This window comes from Canis lupus, chromosome X, assembly GCF_011100685.1.
Source record: "Canis lupus familiaris isolate Mischka breed German Shepherd chromosome X, alternate assembly UU_Cfam_GSD_1.0, whole genome shotgun sequence".
In the NCBI taxonomy this organism is placed as follows: Eukaryota; Metazoa; Chordata; class Mammalia; order Carnivora; family Canidae; genus Canis; species Canis lupus.
Genome location: NC_049260.1, coordinates 41,518,150 through 41,538,737, shown reverse-complemented (window position 1 = coordinate 41,538,737; position 20,588 = coordinate 41,518,150). Strand labels below are relative to the sequence as shown.

At 41.8% G+C, this 20,588-nt stretch overlaps 1 protein-coding gene across 3 annotated transcripts; it reads right to left on the bottom strand.

Annotated features, from left to right (window-relative positions):
* Positions 1 to 12,649: 12,649 nt before the first annotated feature.
* Positions 12,650 to 20,141, bottom strand: LOC612517 (CXXC-type zinc finger protein 1-like). 3 transcript variants are annotated; one of them, XM_038586501.1, is made up of 10 exons: positions 20,068 to 20,141; positions 19,874 to 19,885; positions 18,127 to 18,222; positions 17,820 to 17,995; positions 17,227 to 17,434; positions 17,014 to 17,124; positions 16,500 to 16,549; positions 16,178 to 16,283; positions 14,965 to 15,117; positions 12,650 to 14,886 (listed from the first exon to the last, which is right to left on the bottom strand). In XM_038586501.1, exons 3-10 carry the CDS (start codon positions 18,214 to 18,216, stop codon positions 14,740 to 14,742), a joined length of 1,041 nt encoding a protein of 346 aa, XP_038442429.1. In that variant the 5' UTR covers positions 18,217 to 18,222; positions 19,874 to 19,885; positions 20,068 to 20,141; the 3' UTR covers positions 12,650 to 14,739. The 3 variants fall into 3 exon arrangements, with proteins under 3 accessions (XP_038442429.1, XP_038442428.1, XP_038442430.1); XM_038586500.1 differs by lacking the exon at positions 20,068 to 20,141 and having other exon boundaries at positions 19,874 to 19,969; XM_038586502.1 differs by lacking the exon at positions 20,068 to 20,141 and having other exon boundaries at positions 16,187 to 16,283; positions 19,874 to 19,969.
* Positions 20,142 to 20,588: the final 447 nt, after the last annotated feature.

Here is a 20,588-nt window from a genome sequence, read left to right as displayed (position 1 = left end):
CACCGTGGCTCCTTCCACAGTTTGGCTATTGTGGACATTGCTGCTATAAACATCGGGGTGCAGGTGTCCCGGCGTTTCACTGCATCTGTATCTTTGGGGTAAATCCCCAGCAGTGCAATTGCTGGGTCATAGGGCAGATCTATTTTTAACTCTTTTGAGGAACCTCCACACAGTTGTCCAGAGTGGCTGCACCAGTTCATATTCCCACCAACAGTGCAAGAGGGTTTCCCTTTCTCCACATTTTCTCCAAAATCTGTTTCCTGTCTTGTTAATTTTCACCATTCTCACTGGTGTGAGGTGGTATCTCATTGTGGTTTTGATTTGTATTTCCCTGATGGCAAGTGATGCGGAGCATTTTCTCATGTGCTTGTTGGCCATGTCTATGTCTCCCTCTGTGAAATTTCTGTTCATGTCTTTCACTCATTTCATGACTGGATTGTTTGTTTCTTGGCTGCTGAGTTTAATAAGTTCTTTATAGATCTTGGATACTAGCCCTTTATCTGATGCGTCATTTGCAAATGTCTTCTCCCATTCTGTAGGTTGTCTTTTAGTTTTGTTGACTGTTTCTTTTGCTGTGCAGAGGCTTTTTACCTTGATGAAGTCCCAATAGTTAATTTTTGCTTTTGTTTCCCTTGCCTTCTTAGATGTATCTTGCAAGAAGTTACTGTGGCCAAGTTCAAAAAGGGTGTTGCCTCTGTTCTCCTCTAGGATTTTAATGGATTTTTGTCTCACATTTATTTATTTTTATTTTTTAATTTTTTTAAAGATTTTATTTTTTATTCATGGGAAACACACACACACAGAGAGAGAGACAGAGACAGAGACAGAGACAGAGACACAGGCAGAGGGAGAAGTAGGCTCCACGCAGGAAGCTGGATGTGAGACTTGATCCCAGGACTCCAAGACCATGCCCCGGGCCAAAGGCAGGCACCAAACTGCTGAGCGACCCAGGGATCCCCTCTTGTCTCACATTTAGATCTTTCATCCATTTTGAGTTTATCTTTGTGTATGGGGTAAGAAAATGGTCTAGTTTCATTCTTCTGCACGTGGCTGTCCAATTTTCCCAGCACCATTTATTGAAGAGACTGTCCTTTTTCCAGTGGATGGTCTTTCCTGCTTTGTCGAATATTAGTTGACCATAGAGTTGAGGGTCCATTTCTGGATTCTCTATTCTGTTCCATTGATCTATGTGTCTGTTTTTGTGCCAGTACCATACTGTCTTGAAGATCATAGCTATGTAGTACAACCTGAAATCTGGCATTGTGATGCCCCCGGCTCTGGTTTTCTTTTTCAATATTCCCCTGGCTATTCAGAGTCTTTTCTGATTTCAGACAAATCTTAAGATGCTTTGTTTTAACTCTCTGAAGAAAGTCCATGGTATTTTGATAGGGATTGCATTAAATGGGTAAATTGCCCTGGGTAACCTTGAAATTTTCACAATATTAATTCTTCCAATCCAGGAGCATGGAATATTTTTTCATTTCTTTGTGTCTTCCTCCATTTCTTTCAGAAGTGTTCTGTAGTTTTTAGGGTATAGATCCTTTACCTCTTTGGTTAGGTTTATTCCTAGATATCTTATGCTTTTGGGCGCAATTGTAAATGGGATTGATTCCTTAATTTCTCTTTCTTCAGTCTCATTGTTAATGTATAGAAATGCTACACTGCCGAGTTGCTGTATGAGTTCTAGCAATCTTGGGGTGGAGTCTTTGGGTTTTCTATGTACAGTATCATGTCATCTGCAAAGAGGGAGAGTTTGGCTTCTTCTTTGCCAATTTGAATGCCTTTTATTTCTTTTTGTTGCCTCATTGCTGAAGCTAGGACTTCTAGTACTATGTTGAGTAGCAGTGGTGAGAGTGGACATCCCTGTTGTGTTCGTGATCTTAGGGGAAAGGCTCCCAGTGTTTCCCCATTGAGAATGATATTTGCAGTGGGCTTTATGTAGATGGCTTTTAAGATACTGAGGAATGTTCCCTCTATCTCTACACTCTGAAGAGTTTTGATCAGGAATGGATGCTGTCTTTTGTCAAAGGCTTTCTCTGCATCTATTGAGAGGATCATATGGTTCTTGTTTTTTCTCTTGTTGATATGATCTGTCACGTTGATTGCTTTGCCAGTGTTGAACCAGCCTTGTGTCCCAGGGATAAATCGCACTTGGTCATGGTGAATAATCTTCTTAATGTACTGTTGGATCCTATTGGCTAGTATCTTGTTGAGAATTTTTGCATTGGTGTTCATCAGGGATATTGGTCTATAATTCTCATTTTTGGTGGGGTCTTTTTCTGGTTTTGGAATCAAGGTGATGCTGGCCTCATAAAACGAGTTTGGAAGTATTCCGTCCCTTTCTATCTTTCAGAACAGCTTCAGTAGAATAGGTACTATTTCTTCTTTAAACGTTTGATAGAATTCCCCTGGGAAGCCATCTTGCCTTGGACTTTTGTGTCTTGGGAGGTTTTTGATGACTGCTTCAATTTCCTTCCTGGTTATCAGCCTGTTCAGGTTTTCTATTTCTTCCTGTTCCAGTTTTGGTAGTTTGTGGTTTTCCAGAAATGCGTCCATTTCTTCTAGATTGCCTAATTTATTGGCGTGTAGCTGCTCATAATATGTGTTTAAAATTGTTTGTATTTCCTTGGTATTGGGTATGATCTCTCCTTTTTCATTCGTGATTTTATTAACTTGAGTCTTTTCTGTTTTCTTTTATTAAGGCTGGGTAATGGTTTATCTATCTTATTAATTCTTTGAAAGAACCAACTCCTAGTTCTGTTGATCTGTTCTACAGTTCTTCTGGTCTCTATTTCATTGAGTTTTGCTCGAATCTTTATTAACTCCCTTCTTCTGCTGGGTGTAGGTTTATTTGCTGTTATTTCTCCAGTTCCTTTAGGTGCAAGGTTAGCTTGTGTATTTGAGTTTTTTTCGAGTTTTTTTTTAATTTTTATTTATTTATGATAGTCACAGAGAGAGAGAGAGAGGCAGAGACATAGGCAGAGGGAGAAGCAGGCTCCATGCACCGGGAGCCCGATGTGGGATTCGATCCCGGGTCTCCAGGATCGCGCCCTGGGCCAAAGGCAGGCGCTAAACCGCTGCGCCACCCAGGGATCCCCGAGCCGGTTTTTTCGAGTTTTTTGAGGGATGCTTGTATTGCGATGTATTTCCCTCTTAGAACTGCTTTTGCTGTTTCCCAAAGATTTTGAATGGTTGTATCTTCCTTTTCATTAGTTTCCATGAATCTTTTTAATTATTCTCTAATCTCCTGGTTGACCCTTTCACCTTTTAGCAGGATGGTGTTAACCTCCACGTGTTTGAGTTTCTTCCAAATTTCTTCTTGTGATTGAGTTCAAGTTTCAAAGCATTATGGTCTGAAAATATGCAGGGAACAATCCCAATCTTTTGGTATCAGTTAACACCTGATTTGTGACCCAGTATGTGGTCTATTCTGAAGAAAGTTCCATGTGCACTTGAGATGAATGTGTGTTCAGTTGTGTTTGGATGTAAAGTTCTGTAAATATCTCTGAAATCCATCTGGTCCAGTGTATCATTTAAAGCTCTTGTTTCTTTGGAGATGTTGTGCTTAGAATATCTGTCATTTGCAGAAAATGCCGTGTTGAAGTCTCCCAGTAATTGTGTATTATTATCTAAGTATGTGTTTACTTGGTTATTAATTGATTGATATACTTGGCAGCTCCCACATTAGGGCCATAAATATTCATGATTGTTAGGTCCTCTTGTTGGATAGACCATTTAGGTATGATATAGTGTCCCTCTTCATCTCTTACTACAGTCTTTGGGATAAACTTTATGTGATATGAGGATTGCTACCCCTGCTTTGTTTTGAGGACCATTTGAATGGTAAATGGTTCTCCAACCTTTTATTTTCAGGATGTAGATGTCCTTAGGTCTGAAATGAGTCTCTTGTAGACAGCAAATAGATGAGTCTTGCTTCTTTTATCCAGTCTGAAACCCTGCGTCTTTTGATGGGATCATTTAGCCCATTCATGTTCAGAGTTACTATTGAAAGATATGAATTTAGTGTCATCGTAATACCTATTCAGTCCCTGTTTTTTGTGGATTATTTCTTTGGGATTCCTCCTTTTTTTAAAAAAAGATTTTATTTATTTATTCATGACAGACACAGAGAGAGAGAGAAAGAGAAAGAGAGAAAGGGAGGCAGAGACAGAGGCAGAGGGAGAAGCAGGCTCCATGCAGGGAGCCCAATGTGGGACTCGATCCTGGGTCTCCAGGATCACACCCTGAGCCAAAGGTGGCACTAAACCAGCGAGCCACCCGGGCTGCCCCCGTCTGGTTTTCAAAGGCAAATGTAATGGGAATTTGTCTTCCCAGTGTGGATTCCCCATGCCTGGTGTGCCTAATATAGGGTCTGCTTTTCCTCCTTTCTGCACCCACGGTGTCCCTCCCTCCATGAACAGTCCTGCAGATCAATTTGTCTCCCAACCATGTCTCCACCCTTCTTTGATGTGGTCTCTCTCTACATTTAACTGTGGAGAATCTGTTCTGCCCATCTTTGAGGGCATTTTCTGGGATATTTACAGTAATGTGGGTATTATCTGTGGGATGAGGTGAGCCTGGGAACCTGGATTCTCCTACTCCACCATCTTCCCCAGAAGTCTAGTTCCCTATTCTATTGATTCATATAGTAATACCTTTAGTCCTTGCATTACAACTGTACTGTAGTATCATATTTACCTATGGAAAAGGACATTTCTCACAACTATTCAATTCCCTCATTCTTAGTATAGTAACTGAAATCATCATTGTCCAAATAAGAAAATTTTCTTCCCTTCTAAAGTCTGCACTCTGAAATTCCTATCCTTTTTTTTTTCTCTTTCTGAAGGTTCTATTTAAATGTCTTTTCTTTGAGGATCCCTGGGTGGCTCAGCAGTTTAGCACCTGCCTTCAGCCCAGGGCGTGATCCTGGAGTCTGGGGATCAAGTCCCATATCAGGCTCCTTGCATGGAGCCTGCTTCTCCCTCTGCCTCTCTCTCTCTCTCTCATGAATAAATAAATAAAATCTAGAAAAAAATAATAAATGTCCTTACTTTTCAAGTCCCATCTGTGTTACCTTAAACCAAGGTTATATTTTATCATGTTTGGATTATTCTGTTCACAATGGAATTATCTTTTTTAAAAGATCTGTATTTATTTATTTATGACAGAGAGGCAGAGATACAGGCAGAGGGAGAAGCAGGCTCCCTACGGGGAGCTCCATGCTGGACTCCATCTTCAGACCCCAGGATCACGACCTGAGCCAAAGGCAGGCACTCAACCACTGAGCCACCCAGGTGTTCCCTCATAATGGAATTATCTAATTCCAGTTTTTAACAAATTCATTTTAAATACTATTGACAGATTTCATTACCTGAACCATTATATTTATCTTGTACTTGCTTTATGAAATAAAACTGCAGTTACTCCCTATTATGCAGCACATAATTAAATTCTCCTCTCAGTGACAACAAGCCACATATTTCCAATTTAACCTTATATCTATATATCTTCCATAACTTATGCTTGACTTCAGTTTTCTTAATGTTTCCTATATGTGAAATTCCTTTCTGCATCTAGGCTATTGACTATTTAGGGCTCTGACTATTTAGATATGTTTCCCTATTCCATAAAAATAGTTCTTAATTAATCCAGCATCTAATATTCTTTTCCTTTCTTCATCCCCATTCCGTAGAAACTCAGAACAAATAGAAACTTTTCCCACTTATTTTATTTTTTAGTTTAAAATTTTTGCAGAGGTAATATGTGCATAAGTTTTGAAATTCAAAAAGTGTGAAAGAGTACACAGTGAAAATTCTCACTCCCACCTCTGTCCCCAGTTCCCTTCCCTAGGGACTAACCAGTATTAATCATTTCTTAGGTTTCCTTCCAGAAATATTCATATACAAATAATACTTTTTAAAATTGTGTGGTATATGATCACTTCTATCCTAGATCCTTTTTTTAATCTTTAAGAATAAGAGCAATAGTAATATTTTATTCTTAAGTTTTCTAACAGAAAAATGGAGAAACCAGTTCAAGTGCTGAAATTATTGGTTTTGTGAAGATAGACAAATCAGAGTGTCTTGTTTCAGTAGGTGTTTTTTAAGTGTGTCAGAAAGAATTCAAAGAAACAGATTATTAGCGGTAAGGGAAACCTTGGCTTGAAAACAAAAAAGAATTTAGCCTTTGTTCATTAGTTATTCCAGTAAAGTGAACAACTCTTACTAAAAAGGCATCAAAGAGAATAGTACAGATAGTGTTGCTTTTAAAATTCAGAGAAAATGGGACACCTGGGTGGCTCAGTGGTTTGAGTGTCTGCCTTGGGCTCAGGACATAATCCTGGAATTCTGGGATCAAGTCCCGCATCAGGCTCCTGTATGGAGCCTGCTTTTCCTCCTATGTCTCTGCCTCTCTCTGTGTCTCTAATGAATAAATAAGTAATTTTTTTAAATGAGAGAAAATAATGTCTTCCTACAGGTGTGGTGGGGTTGTGAATTAATTTCAGAGCATAAGAGTCTTAAATGATCTATGAATCACACATACATTTTGGGTTTTTTAATTTCTTATTTAAATTCAATTAGCCAACATAAAGTACATACTTAGTTTCAGATGTAGTGCAATGATTTATTGGTCACTTATGACATCCAGTGCTTATCACATTAAGTGCCCTCCTTAACGCCCATCATCAAATTACCCCATCTCCCCACTTAGCTCCCCTCCATCAACCCTTAGTTTGTTTCCTATAATTAAGAGTCTCTCATGGTATTTCTCCCTCTCTGATGACTTCCCTTTCAGTTTTCCCTCCCTTACCTATGATTCTCTATGCTGTAGTGATCCAAAGGGGCACCTGCACCCCAATGTTCATAGCAGCAATGTCCACAATAGCCAAACTGTGGAAAGAGCCAGAATGCCCATTGACAGATGAATGGATAAAGAAGATGTGGCGTATATATATACAATGGAATATGCTCATATTCCATTCCACGAATACCTATCATTTACATAGACATGGATGGAACTGGAGGGTATTATGCTGAGTGAAATAAGTCAATCAGAGAAAGACAGTTATCACAATACATTTTTAAAAATTATTTATTTATTCATGACAGAGAGAGAGAGAGAGGCAGAGACATAGGCAGAGGGAGAAGTACGCTCCCCGCAGGGAGCCTGGTGTGGGATTCGATCCCAGGACCCCCAGGATCACAACCTGAGCCGAAGGCAGATGCTCAGCCACTGAGCCACCCAGGTGCCCCTATCACATGTACATTTTGAGTTGGCACAAAGAAACAAAAAAGGCAAAGTTAATAGAAGAAGAGCCTGAATAATTATTGGATTTAGTAATAAACTGGATTTTTTTTTAAGAAATAGTTATTAGCAGAATGCAAACTCACATTCATAGCTATTTTTTTTCAGACCGATGACTCCATTTATATGCTTCTTTAAGTCTATGGGCTCAGAGTGTTAAAGAAATTATTTTTAGCATAGGCATGAACTTTTTACATTGAAGGTTGTTAGTTGTGATTAAATATTGCCCATTCTAGTATGTTTTTAAATGTAGTAAAAAGTTGGAAAAAGTTCCCAATCCCTGCATGTGAATTGGTATGCTTAAGATCTACAGAATAAAGGAAGAGGCTTGGGGATATAAAAAGTACAACATAAGAGTGTAAGAACAGTGAAGTTTGGGGGACAAGACAAAGTTCTTGATTCCAGTATTTTAGCCTGACTTTTTAAAAGAAAAAACCAAAACTGGACTTTGTGATCCAGTCATGCTCAATATCTTAAAATTTGGTAGAATTGGATAATAGTATAATTTATTAATTCTATTAATATTAAAGACCTACTGTATTTCATCTTCTATACAAATCATTTAAATATTAGTTATTTCCCCTTCCAGGTAATGTGATGCATTACTTAGGGTAAAGCTGAGCCTTAGTTTAAATCTAATCTCTCAAATGCATACATATATATATGTGTATGTATATATATATATATATACATACACATATATATGTGTGTATATATATATATACATATATATATAATCCATGTTATCTTGGGAAAATTATTTACTCATTTTGAGCTTAATTTCCTTTAAAAACATGTATAATAGTATCTAACATAAAAGATTGCTGTGAGGATTTAATGAGTTTAAAGATATGTATGTATGTGTGTATGTATATATGCATCACTTAGAACAGTGCCTGGAAGATCCCAAGTGCTGTATAAGTACATAGCATATGGCAAAACCCATAAGAGTGTTTCCACCATTATCATCATTATCATCTAATGTCCCTCTGTCCAACCTGGGTCAGTTGCATATAGCTCATCTATATTTGGTTAATTATTCTATGTTCCAATTTCATGTTCTTTCTTCTCTTTTTAGGAGGGAAGTGTAGGATTAAAACCCTATAACAGAGAATTTCCGTAAAAACTTATTTCACAAAAAAAAAACTTATTTCACAGTGAGATAGTGGGTGAATTCAAGAGGAACTATTTATTGTTTCCATTATAAATAAAAAGCGTAGTAAGATGATGACCAGATAAACATAAGGAAAACTAAAATAGACTTTTGAATGATGTTGCCTTCATCAATAAGAACACATTGAATAGGAAGAGAGACTATATGTACATAGAAAAATAATCTACAGGAGCCCACGTTTAATTCATAAAATTTTACTCAGTTTTTCCTATACTGATGGTGCTAATTCTCACACAGGAAGAAATTCTGTGAACCTAATCAATTTGGTAAAGTACTCAGCTATAAGCAAGAACATGTTCCTCTTCCAAAATTTCTTATTGGGAGGATAGCCTATGTATGCACTGAATATAGGAAGGTCTACACTAAGAAGTCACACTTCTCTGCATATCAGATTATTCATTTTTGGAAAAAGCCCTGTGAATGCAAGGAATGTGAGAAAGTTTTCACCCATCTGTCAATACTCAGGTTGCACTGGAGGATTCATACAGAAGAGAAACCCTTTATATGCACTGAACATAGGCAGGCTTTTATCCAAAAAACACACTTAGTTGCACATGAAAAAATTCATAGTGGAGAGAAACCTTATGAATGTAGTTACTGTGTGAAATCTTTCCCTTCCAAATCACAACCCCATGAACATAGGAACACTCGCACAGGAGAAAAACCCTATATACGCACAAAATGTGGGGAGATCTCCAAAAGATCAAATCTCCTTGCACATCAGAAGACCCATACTGGAGAGAGAGATTATGTTTGTCCTGAATGTGGAAAGCCCTTCACTTCCAAGTAAGTATTGATTACATATTAGAGAATTCATACTCAGGGAAAACCTTATGAATGCAGTGACTATGGAAAAATCTTTACCCAGAAGTCTCACCTCAATGTCCATCTGAATTTTCATACTGGAGAGAAACCCTATGTATGTACTGAATGTGGAAAGACCCTCAACCATAAGTCAAGCTTAATGCTACATCAGAAAGTTCATGTTAGAGAACAGCTCTATGAATGCAGTGGCTGTGGGAATTCTTTCACTTTTAAGTCACAGGTCTATAAGCATCAAGAAAGTCACACACAAGAGAGACCCTATATATGCAATAAATGTGGAGAGGCTTTCACCAAAATATCAAATCTCTGCACACCAGAAAATTCATACTGGAAAGAAATCCCATTATATATCCTGAATGTGAGAAGATTTTCACATACAAGTCAGTTTTTATTACACATCAGACAATTCATACTGGGGTGAAAACTTATGAGTGTGATGACTGTGGGAAATCTTTCATAAGTAAATACCAGCCCCAACAGCATCAGCAAAGTCACACAGGAGAAAAGCCCTATGTATGCACTGAGTGTGACAAGGCCTTAATCAAGTTTGAATAAGCACTGGAGTACTTGTCCTCAAGCAAAACCTTATAAATACAATGACTGTGGGAAAGGCAGCATCCAGAAATCAGCTGTTGGTATGCATCAATGTCTTCCCATGTAAAAAACACAAAATCTTTGTGTTTTTTCAATTTAAGAAAAACCTTCTCAGAGAAGTCAGATCTAAATATATGTTATAGAATTCTTGCAGCAGAAAAACCACGAGTATATTCAGGAAAGAAGCTGAGGAAAAAACTTCTAAGAATGCATCAGAGCAGAGTTTCCCTCTTTGCACATCCTCATTAAGTGGAGTTGACACTTGGTGCCTCACCCAGATCCTCTTTACTGGCCGGAGCACCCATCCCCATGGGTTGCAAGTGCTGGAACAAACAGCTTATACCTGTGACTTTCTGCAGAGAATTGCCCTTGGCTGGTCATAGCGCCAACATACCTTCAGATCCCTAGGAAGTTATACCACCCTTCTGGGGAGTAGCCAACAATTGATTATATAGGAATACAAGAGCCCATGTTCCTGCTTCAAAGCACAGCTTTGCAGTGCAGTTGATGCTGCAGACACTCCTGTCCTTCCCCACACAGCTTTCCCGTGTGTCCAGACACAACTAGACTTTTCATGAAACTATACTCTTGCATTGATGATTGCTTCCCTATCCTGCTTCTTTTATCCCCTTAGAGATTTCACCTAAGGAAGACCCTGAATAAATAATGTACATCGGGGATCCCTGGGTGGCTCAGCAGTTTAGCGCCTGCCTTCGGCCCAGGGCATGATCCTGGAGTCCCGGGATTGAGTCCCGCGTCAGGCTTCTGCATGGAGCCTGCTTCTCCCTCTGCTTCTTCCTCTACCGGTGTCTCAGCTTCTCTCTCTCTGTCGTGAATAAATAAATAAAATCTAAAAAAAAATAATGTACACCCAGATGCCTTTACTTAAGATTTTTACTATTCATGAGAGACACAGAGAGAGAGGCAGAGACACAGGCAGAGGGAGAAGCAGGCTCCCTGCGGGGAGCCGGATGCAGGACTTGATCCCAGGGCCCTGGGATCACACCCTAAGCCAAAGGCAGATGCCCAACCACTGAGCCACCAAGTTGTCCCTCAGACATGAAATATTTAAGAGTATTCCACCCACTTACTCTATTTGAGGAAAACACTAAAGGAAGTATTCTAAATAAGTGAATACTAAATCAGAAGATAGATCTCAAAATAAGAGAACAACACAATTGTTAGCAATGACTTGTAAAATATACACCCTTGGGTACACATTCATATAGCCATAGTTAAGTTATGATAATGTGACTGGGGATTTTGAATTAAAATGTTAAGTAAATTTTCTTTTTTTAAGATTTTATTTATTTATTCATGAGAGAGAGAGACAGGCAGAGGGAGAAGCAGGCTCCACGCAGGGAACCCAATGTGGGACTCGATCCCGGGTCTCCAGGATCACACCCCCGGCTGCAGGCGGCGCTAAACCGCTGCCCCACTGGGGCTGCCCAGTATATTTTCTTGAAGCAGAAATGACTTAGTTTCAGAAAAATATAATCTTCAAATAAGCAGTTTAATTTCTCTAGAAAAATCCAGAAGTGGGGACGCCTGGGTGGCTCAGCGATGAAGCGTCTGCCTTTGGCTTAAGGCATGATCCCGGAGTCCCTGAATCGAGTCCCACATCGGGCTCCCTGCGTGGAACCTGCTTCTCCCTCTACCTATGTCTCTGCCTCTCTTTCTCTGTCTCTCATGAATAAATAAATAAAATCTTAAAAAAAAAAGAAAAAAGAAAAATCCAGAAGTGATACTGTTCATTTCACTGAGACAAATATGGAGGATAGAGCAATTTCCTTTAGAAAGAAAGGTCTAATTATATTCTGATCAAATAGTAGAGAAAACAAATTAAATTATGTCTGTTAGAAGTAAAAATGTAGGGGCGCCTGGGTGGCTCAGTTGGTTCAGCATCTGCTTCGGCTCAGGTCATGATCCTGGGGTCCTGGAATCAAGCCCCAAGTCAGGCTCCCTGTTCAGTGGGAAGTCTGCTTCTCTCTCTCCTTCTGCTCCTCCCCTCACCTTGTCTTACTCTCTCGTTTGTGCTCCCTCTCTCAAGTAAATAAAGAATATTTTTTAAAAGAAGTAAACATGGGGGATCCCTGGGTGGCTCAGCGATTTGGTGCTTGCCTTTGGCCCAGGGCACGATCTTGGAGTCCCGGCATGGAGCCTGCTTCTCCCTCTGCCTGTGTCTCTGTGTCTCTCTCTCTCTATCATGAATGAATGAATAAATAAATAAATAATCTAAAAAAAGGAAGTAAAAATGTATATAATGAACAATTAGCAAGAAAAATTTCCAAACTAATGAAGTAAGGGGGAGAAACAAAACATCAGAAACTTCATTGAGCTTCATTGATGAAGAAAAGGATAAAAGTTCTATTTAGGAAATTGTAAAATCAATAATAAGCATAATACAAAAAGATAAGATTTTCATAATTCTACAAAGTGGACTGAATCTCAAGACACAAATGTGGGATTAGGGCAAAAAACATATACAGTTACAAGAAGTATATCTTAAAGATAAAAACACAAAAAAGATTTAGGCAAAGATACACAAGGTGAGTGGCAGCAAAATAAAAGCAGTGTGGTGATGTACTTATCAAAGTAAATTCAAGCTCAAAAGCACTCAAACAAGAAAACATAAAAAGGACAAAACAAGGAAAATACATAATGCCATTGTGGAAAATGGCCTAAGATATACACTTTAGGGTGCCCCTTCCTCCCCTCCCCAAAACACAGAACCACAAGGAAAAATTTGTCTAAAAATATTATTGTATTTATTCTTTTTATAATATAACAGCTGAAGTAGACAGAAAAATCAGAGTAACGAAACATTAATCATCAATGGATATATCCATGAAAGTTTTACAGTTCAGTGGAGTATCTGAGCTACAAAGAAAATCTTGAGTAATGATTGCCAGTTTAGATTCAACAGGCTACATTCTCTGATCACAGTAAGATCATAATGACAAAAAAAGAAAGAAAAGACAAACTAGTTAGAAACTAAGAAACTTTCCTCTACAGCTAGGCTCAAAGTGAGAAATCAATTCTGAATTTGAAACTTTTATACCAGAGTTTAAGAGATAAAGTAACCACATTTAGAGGAAAGTGGCCTCAAATCCTTTACTATATATATAAAAAAAGACTGGACAAAGAAAAATAACTGAGTTAAGACTTTGATGCAGGAGATCAGAAAAAAACAACAAAATAAAGTAAATATATGAAAATTAAATACCAAACAAAAAACCAAGAAGTGGCAATTGATAAAGTTTAAATAAATAAAATAAATATGAATTTAGAGAATTTAAATAAATTATAAAGCTACTCCTTTCATATAATCAATTCTGTGGATTGGCCCCTGGGAAAATCTGGTCAAATTGAAAAGAAAAAACTACAATATTAGTAAATAAAGAAGACATCACATCAAGCAGGTGGTAATATCAAGTTAGCGTGGTGGAATGTGAGGTATAAGTCTAGAGCAACACATCTAAGCATTTAGGTAAAAATGTGTGAGTCCTTGGGACAAAAGTGATCATGAAAATTAAGGAAAAAATCCCTAAGGGACCAGGGAGGGAGTAGAGAAAAAAATAGTGTTCAAGTCTGTCATTTCAAACATACCAGTATCCAAAGCAGCATTATGGGACACACCTCCACTGGCACAGGAGGCCTGGCTGGGGCTGACAAAGGGAGATATGCCAGAGGTCTCAGTCTTCTCCAGGCAACCCTATAGGTGTGAAATGTTCATGACCACATGGGGCTTCAATGTACAGGGCAGGCTGGAAAGGACAGACCCAGAGCAGTGTGATTGGGGGAGGAGCAGAGGATGTTGTGGGCAGTGCTGGGAAGCTATGCACAGACCAGGACTGGACTGGCATGGACCAAAGCTAACAGAAAGAGCTAGGACTTCATGAGATGGTAAGGGGTGGAACAAGATGGGCAGAGGCATGACTGCGATGACACTTTGAATCTTCCTCAGTGTCCCAAAGTGGAATTATCAGGGAGGACTATCCCACACTCATCTATCTCCCATCCCATTTTTCTAACACCTCTGGCCTAGGGAATAATAACAATTGCACAGAAGTTAAGGAATTGGCTATGCACTAATCAGGTGCCAACTCCGTATCTGATGGCCTAGGATGAGGGACTGCAGGGAACAAGGGTCATGGGCACTTCCACTGTAAGGTCACATCTCTCCTAACAGAAGAAGGCCCACTGAGCCCTGAGTGGGCATCACTCCATGGGCCACTTCTGCATGTGCACTGCAGCCTCCTCCTAAGTACAGTTGCACTGTCACTCACCATCAGAGGTTTGAAATTGAGTTTGTGGCCAGAAAGACAGGTTTGGGGGGCTATTGGGGGTTATTAAATTCCTTATTATGGGGCACCTGGGTGGCTCAGTGGTTGAGCATCTGCCTTTGGCTCAGGTTGTGATCCCAGAGTCCTGGATTGAGTCCTGCATCAGGCTCCCCAAAGGGAGCCTGCTTCTCCCTCTCCTATGTCTCTGACTCTCTGTCTCTCATGAATAAATAAATAAAATCTTTAAAATGAAATAAAATTTCTTGTTCTTCCCAAGTTTGTTAACAAAACTCTGGATGGTGGGGGATGAGGGCAGGGCCCTGCCAAGGTTTAGGGAAGAAAGAGACAGACAGTTGGAAGAATAAACAGAAACAGAGGGCAATTTTGAGGACCACCTTCCCATGAAGGAGTGAAAAGAGGCAGGAGACCAAATGATGAACAGAGAAACTCTAAAATGACCTAAGAACAAAGTGTTATAAGAACAAGCGTGTGAAGAATTCATTGAATGTCTCCTTTGCACAGGATGTTGGTTACAGGATCTCGGTCGAGCAGGGCTCAGCTGTCTAGTCTGGAGCGCAGGTCAGTGGTGAGCGGGTCATGCTGGATTGTCTGATGAAGCATCAGGCCCAGCAGCCCCGCTCGGTTCCTCATAGCTGTGCGCACCTTGTGCTCCTGCTCAACCAGCTCTTCCAGCTTGTGCAACTGTGGGAGGTAAGCATGAGAGGGGGATCCCAGGATGATATCCCCCTTCCTTCAGCCCCAGTCAGCATTGTAGCCTACCGCACGAATGCGCTCTAGGTCCACCTCAGCACGCCTCAGCTTCTCCCAGCAGTAGTGGAGGTTGCACAGGCGTTTGGGGAGGCAACAGAAATTGCCAGTGACCTCAAACACATTGTGCACTAGTGGGCAACCGCACACCTCATCATCTGATACCTGTGAGGAAGAATGAAGGATGATGTAGTATGGAGGGGGGTAGAAATCTAGACATTGAGAGGGATCAGGTAGGCATTGTGAGAGGAATGGAGGGTGGAGGGCATTCTGGCAGGAAGGAGAAGAATGGGGAGTGACCTGGCAGTGGGGGAGGAGAGGAATTCGGGATCAGGTAGAGAAGAGGAGGCAAAAGGGGGACGATCATGTATATGGAGGATGAAAGAAGTTAAATAAGCAGGAACGGGGCAGCCCGGGTGGCTCAGCAGTTTAGCGCTGCCTTCAGCCCAGGGAGTGATCCTGGAGACCCGGGATCGAGTCCCACATCAGGCTCCCTACATGGAGCCTGCTTCTCCCTCTGCCTGTGTCTCTGCCTCTCTCTCTCTCTCTCATGAATGAATAAATAAAATTAAAAATAATAATAAATAAGCAGGAATGGAGGTGATCAGAAAGGAGAGACAGAAGAATAGAAACAGATCAAATGAGTTAAAGGAAGGATGGAGGGAAGGTCTGACAGGGCACAGTAGATGCAAGAGGGTTTGTAAGCATGGAAGAAGTGAGGAATGGGACAGTGAGGGTGGGAGGAATAGGGGCTGCGTAAAAAGGGAGAAAGGACTTAGGAGGAGCAAATGACTGCGGGGCAGGCAGAATAAGGATGGAGGGAAGTCATGCAGGGGGAAGAGAGGAATATGGGGCAGTCCGGCAAGGAGTGGGAAGGAAATGTATGATGGTCAGGCAAGGAGAAGAATGGGGAATGGTTATGCAGTGAGGGCCAAAGGAAAGGGACAGATGGTCAGGTAGGTATGGAGAGAGAAATTTAGGAGGGGTAGGTCAGGCAGAGAGAAAACAAGAATAGAAGAGAAGCAGCCAGTAAGGAGGGGGGAATGTGGGGTGGTCAGAAGGGAAGAAGGGGACACGCGAAGGTCAGTCAGGAGTTATGGACACAGTTGGGCAGAAGGAACAAAGAAACAGGAGGCAATCAAGAAGAGAGGAAGAGAGAAATACGGTGGTCAGGCAGGGAGAAGGGGACAAATGAAGGATGATGAGGTAGGGAGGGAAGAGCCACCTTAGCCACCTTGTTATCTCTCGAGTGCTCAGGGCACAGCACCTGGAGCCGTTTACAGTACTTCTTACTCTTTGGGTCGTAAACATCACAGAAAAGCCTTGTGGCCCTGAGGGGAGATGGAAAGTGAAGTGCTAAGGGTCAGAAAGGGGGAGGTTCCACCCTGAACCCCTGCCCATACTTTGTCCCCAAATCCACCCATTCCCTCCTCCTAATCCACCCACCTCTGCCTCTGAGCCCACCCACATCTTTCCCCTGATCTTGCCCACCCTGCACCTGACCCTGTCCACATCATGCCTTTGATCTTGACTAGCCCCACACTCACCCTTCAATGCAAGTAGGGTACATGGACCCAAAGGACGACTTGCACTCATACTGGGAGGAAAGAGTACAAATGGGAGGAACCGTTAACGTACACAGCATGCCCTCCCATGACAAAGCCCCAAACAACACATTTGTCCCTGTGGCTCCCATGTTCCTGTCTGCCCAGCTGACTGCTTCTCTTCTATTCTTGTTTTCTCTCTGCCTGACCTACCCCTCCTAAATTTCTCTCTCCATCCCTGCCTGACCATATCTCCCTTTCCTTTGGCTCTCACTGCATAACTATTCCCCATTCTTCTCCTTGCCTGACCATCATACATTTCCTTCACCATTGGCTGATGCTCCAATCTTGGCCCTCCTACTAAGGATGGAAGAGAAGCACAAATGGGTCGAACCACAGATGTGTGTTGCTTTCCTTTCTACAACAAACACCTAGGCACCGAACCTACCCTCCTCCCCACAGAACCCACCCAGGCAAAAACATCTTTGCTCCATCTGCCCCCCGCCAGTTCCCCAACCTTGGCAAAACAGCGTTCCATGTGGCGCATGGCGACATGCATGCTGACTGACTGCCCACAGGAGACACAGAAGATCTGCAGATTTAGGCTGTTCTTGCTACTTTGGTTAGTCTGCACAAGACAGTGGAAGGGCCAGTGAAGCAGTGCAGAGAGGGGAGGGGCAAAGCAAGATTTCAAATACCTTTCTGCTCCACCCAAGCCACTCCTATCCACCTCCTCATCCTTGCACACAGCCTGCTGCTTGCCACGCTGAATTATGGCCTCCAGTTCATGGAAATGGTTCTCCATGTCCTTCAGGCGGCTGTGAGCATCCTGCTGTTCGCGGTGGATGCGCTCAAGCATTTTCTTGCCATGCTCCTCAGCAATGCAGGGGCTCTTTTGCCACTGCTGGATGCGCTGGGGCAGAATCTCATAGATGCGGCTGGAAAGGGAGATAGCAAGAAACGGAATGGGTAGGTAGGGACATCAGAAAAAGAAGAAAATTAAAAAATATATTAAAAAAAGAAAAAGAAGAAAATGAATGACTGGTCAATGTATAGAATAATAAATAATAGATGAGAGAATGCTGGTGAATGGGTGACTGAATGGGGGATGGACAGATGGGTAAATGACTATAAAGGTAGGCGAGTGGGCTGGTGGATAGAATGTGTACGAGAGGTTCAGTGGGTGCGTGGCTGTAAGGTGGATGGATGGATGGGTGGGTGCGTGGATGAATGGTGGGAGGATACATGGGTAGAGGGATAGATAGGCTTCTGGATGGTATAAATTACGTCCCACTCCACATCCTGTTGCTTAACTTCACTCACTCAGCTGCCAGTTTCATGCCACAGTCGTCTGAGCAGTACTTGGAGCCTGGCCGGGTGGGATACACACAGCCAGGTCCCAGGCACTGCCTCAGCAAGACTGGATCCTTGACATCTGTCTTCTCTGTGTGTTTCTGCTTTTCTGTGAGCTTTTGCTTCTGCTTCTCCTTCTTCTCTTTCTGTGGGACAAGAATAGTCAAGGCAGAGATAGAAGAGTTGATGTCAGCTTTCTAACCTTTCACCCCTACCCTGTATTCCACCCCTGATCCCTGTCTTCATGGCCCCCCATTCCTCTCACTGTCCACTTCACCTTTTTCTTCAAATTCTCCATTTTCTTCACATTCACTACTGGTTTCTGTGGTGCAGGATCCAGGAATGGCAACTCCTCAGTGTCACTCATCGAGGACTGTAGGCCAGGAAAATGCCAGCAGGTCTTCCCAACTTGTTTTTTAAATGATGTTTTGACACTCCCTATCTTTGTTATTCTCATTGCTGACCCTCTCTGCCTTCATTTTCAACTTCTTTCTACCCAGGCTCCCTGACATACCCTCATAAGGCTTTGTCAAAAGTCCCCTATGCAAAAGTTCTGGCATAGGTTTCAGTCCTGAGGCAGGTCATTTTCAGACAACAGCTGGGGTGTGGCTGTTATCTGAGAGGCCTCCTTTACTGCCAATGGCACTTCCAGCATCTGGTACTTCTGGGACAGCCTGGACTTCTGCAGTCCACGGTAGGCAGCTATGATTGAATGCACAGTGCCCAGTGTGACCATGGCAAGGTGTCTGAGAGTGTTCCAGGCAAGAGCTGAAGAGAAAATCCTTGCACGAACTCCACTTCTCCATCTACCCTGTGTCCTGGACTTACCAGAGAATAGGGATTACAACTAGGTTTCTGTGCTGGTGGGAGGAAGGGTCTGGGTTGGCACTAAGTGAATGGGAACAGACTTAACCTGTCCCAACACTCCTGGTCCCACCTTCTGGCCGACAGGGCCAGGTTCCACTGCACCTGGTTGGGACTGACTGGCACGATTTGGCCCTGCTTGCCCACTTTATCCAGACACACTTGGCTGATCCATCTCAACCCACTTTGCCCACCTGAATGCATAAGGCCCTGCTTATATGCTCTAAAAAACTAGACTACACTCTGTTATACTTGGTCAACTCAGCGGGCCTTGCTCCACCCTTCAGGACACACTTGCTACCCTACTTACCCTGCACTATGTACCCAGACAAACCACCTCAGTCTAGCCCACCCAAACACACATGACCCCACCCCTCATATATGCTCCGCCCACCTGTCTGCCCCACCCAGCCCACCTAGTCCCTCCAAGAAACACTGCCTGACTTCCCCCTTGGACACATTCTCTCTCACCTCACACTGCCAGCCCTGTGGGCCTCATACACGCACCAAGGCATACCTAGCCCTGCCCCATGCAAGGCCCTCTCCTCTTGCCAGACTCTCTCAGCCTCATATGCTTCTCCCCACTTCTCCTACATACCGGTTCTGTCTTCTCTCCCACATGCTAAGCCATGCCAAGCCCTCCCTATCCCCCACTCCCCACGTGCAAATGGCAAGTCACGCCCTGTCTGCACTGACTCACCTAGAATAAGTTGATGATCTTTATTCTGAAAAGTACCCCTACCTGTACCAGTGACACCAAGTAAAATATATAAAAATACAATTTTTAAAAATGCATGTGTGTATATATATATGCTCACACACAAACAAATCATTCTCAGTGATTATAAGAGCAAACACACCCAATAAAAGAATTTACACTTTTGATTAAGAAAATCCCCAGTTGGAGAATTCATACTATTTTTGAGGTAGAGATGCAATATTAATAAAAACTGACCCTGGAATTAGCCTTCAAGGAAGTCTAAACACATTCCAATGAATAAGTATCACATAAGGCACAGAAAAGATTGCATCAGAAATTAATAAAATGTTTAAAACTTTTTAAAACCTAAAACACACTTCTAAGTAACTCTTGGTAACACTACAACAACACTGAAACTAGAAAAAACTTAGAACGTAATAAGACCAAGAACAATACATACCCAGCTGTGGAACTTTAAGGTGAAAATATGAGAAAAGAAAGACGGAAATTCGTATTACAAGAAGCCACTATCCCGACTCCAAGAAAGACGTAAATTAGTATTAAAAGAAGCCACTATCCCAACTCCAAAGACCTCCATTATCAACCCCAAAATTCTCTTCAGTGAAATCACGCCCACAACTCCAATCACAGAACCTGAAGTCCGTCGTCCGAGTTCTTCAAAATACCTCAGCGCCAAGCAGGCACTAACCCGTGAGGAGCCTCGTGGCAGGTGCAGAAAAAAAGTCAGTAGAGCTACTTCCGGCTCCGGTATCGACCATAGCCCCGCCCCTTTTTTAATGTGTTGGGTTTGCGCTTGCTCAGGATCCCGGACAGAGCTGCTGTACTGCCCAAAGTTGGAAGAGTATGGTTACAGAGAAACCACTTCTGTATGTGTGCCATTCTGCACATGTGCCATTCTGCGGAACATTACCACAGGCCTACAGGGATACACTTGTCTTTTCTGAGATCAGCACCAAGTTTCATGTATTAGAGTGATTGATCATTGCATTATTGTATATTGTAGGAAAATTAAGCCCCTCATCATTGCCAATTATTTTGAAAAGTTTCATATTATTACTATTTTACTGTCTTCTGTCATTTTAAATATGTGGTAAACAATGAGGAAAACAAAAACACATAAATAAATTTTTTAGTCAAGAAAGTAGAAAAAGATT

Excerpts from the sequence above, each read along its gene's own strand:
- LOC612517 (XM_038586501.1), bottom strand. The coding sequence starts at position 18,216 with ATGAGTGACACTGAGGAGTTGCCATTCCTGGATCCTGCACCACAGAAA. Across the intron at positions 17,435-17,819 it reads GGCATGAAACTGGCAGCTGA|CCGCATCTATGAGATTCTGC; the intron begins GTGAGTGAAGTT and ends CTCCCTTTCCAG. Across the intron at positions 17,125-17,226 it reads CTGTGTGCAAGGATGAGGAG|ACTAACCAAAGTAGCAAGAA; the intron begins GTGGATAGGAGT and ends TGTCTTGTGCAG.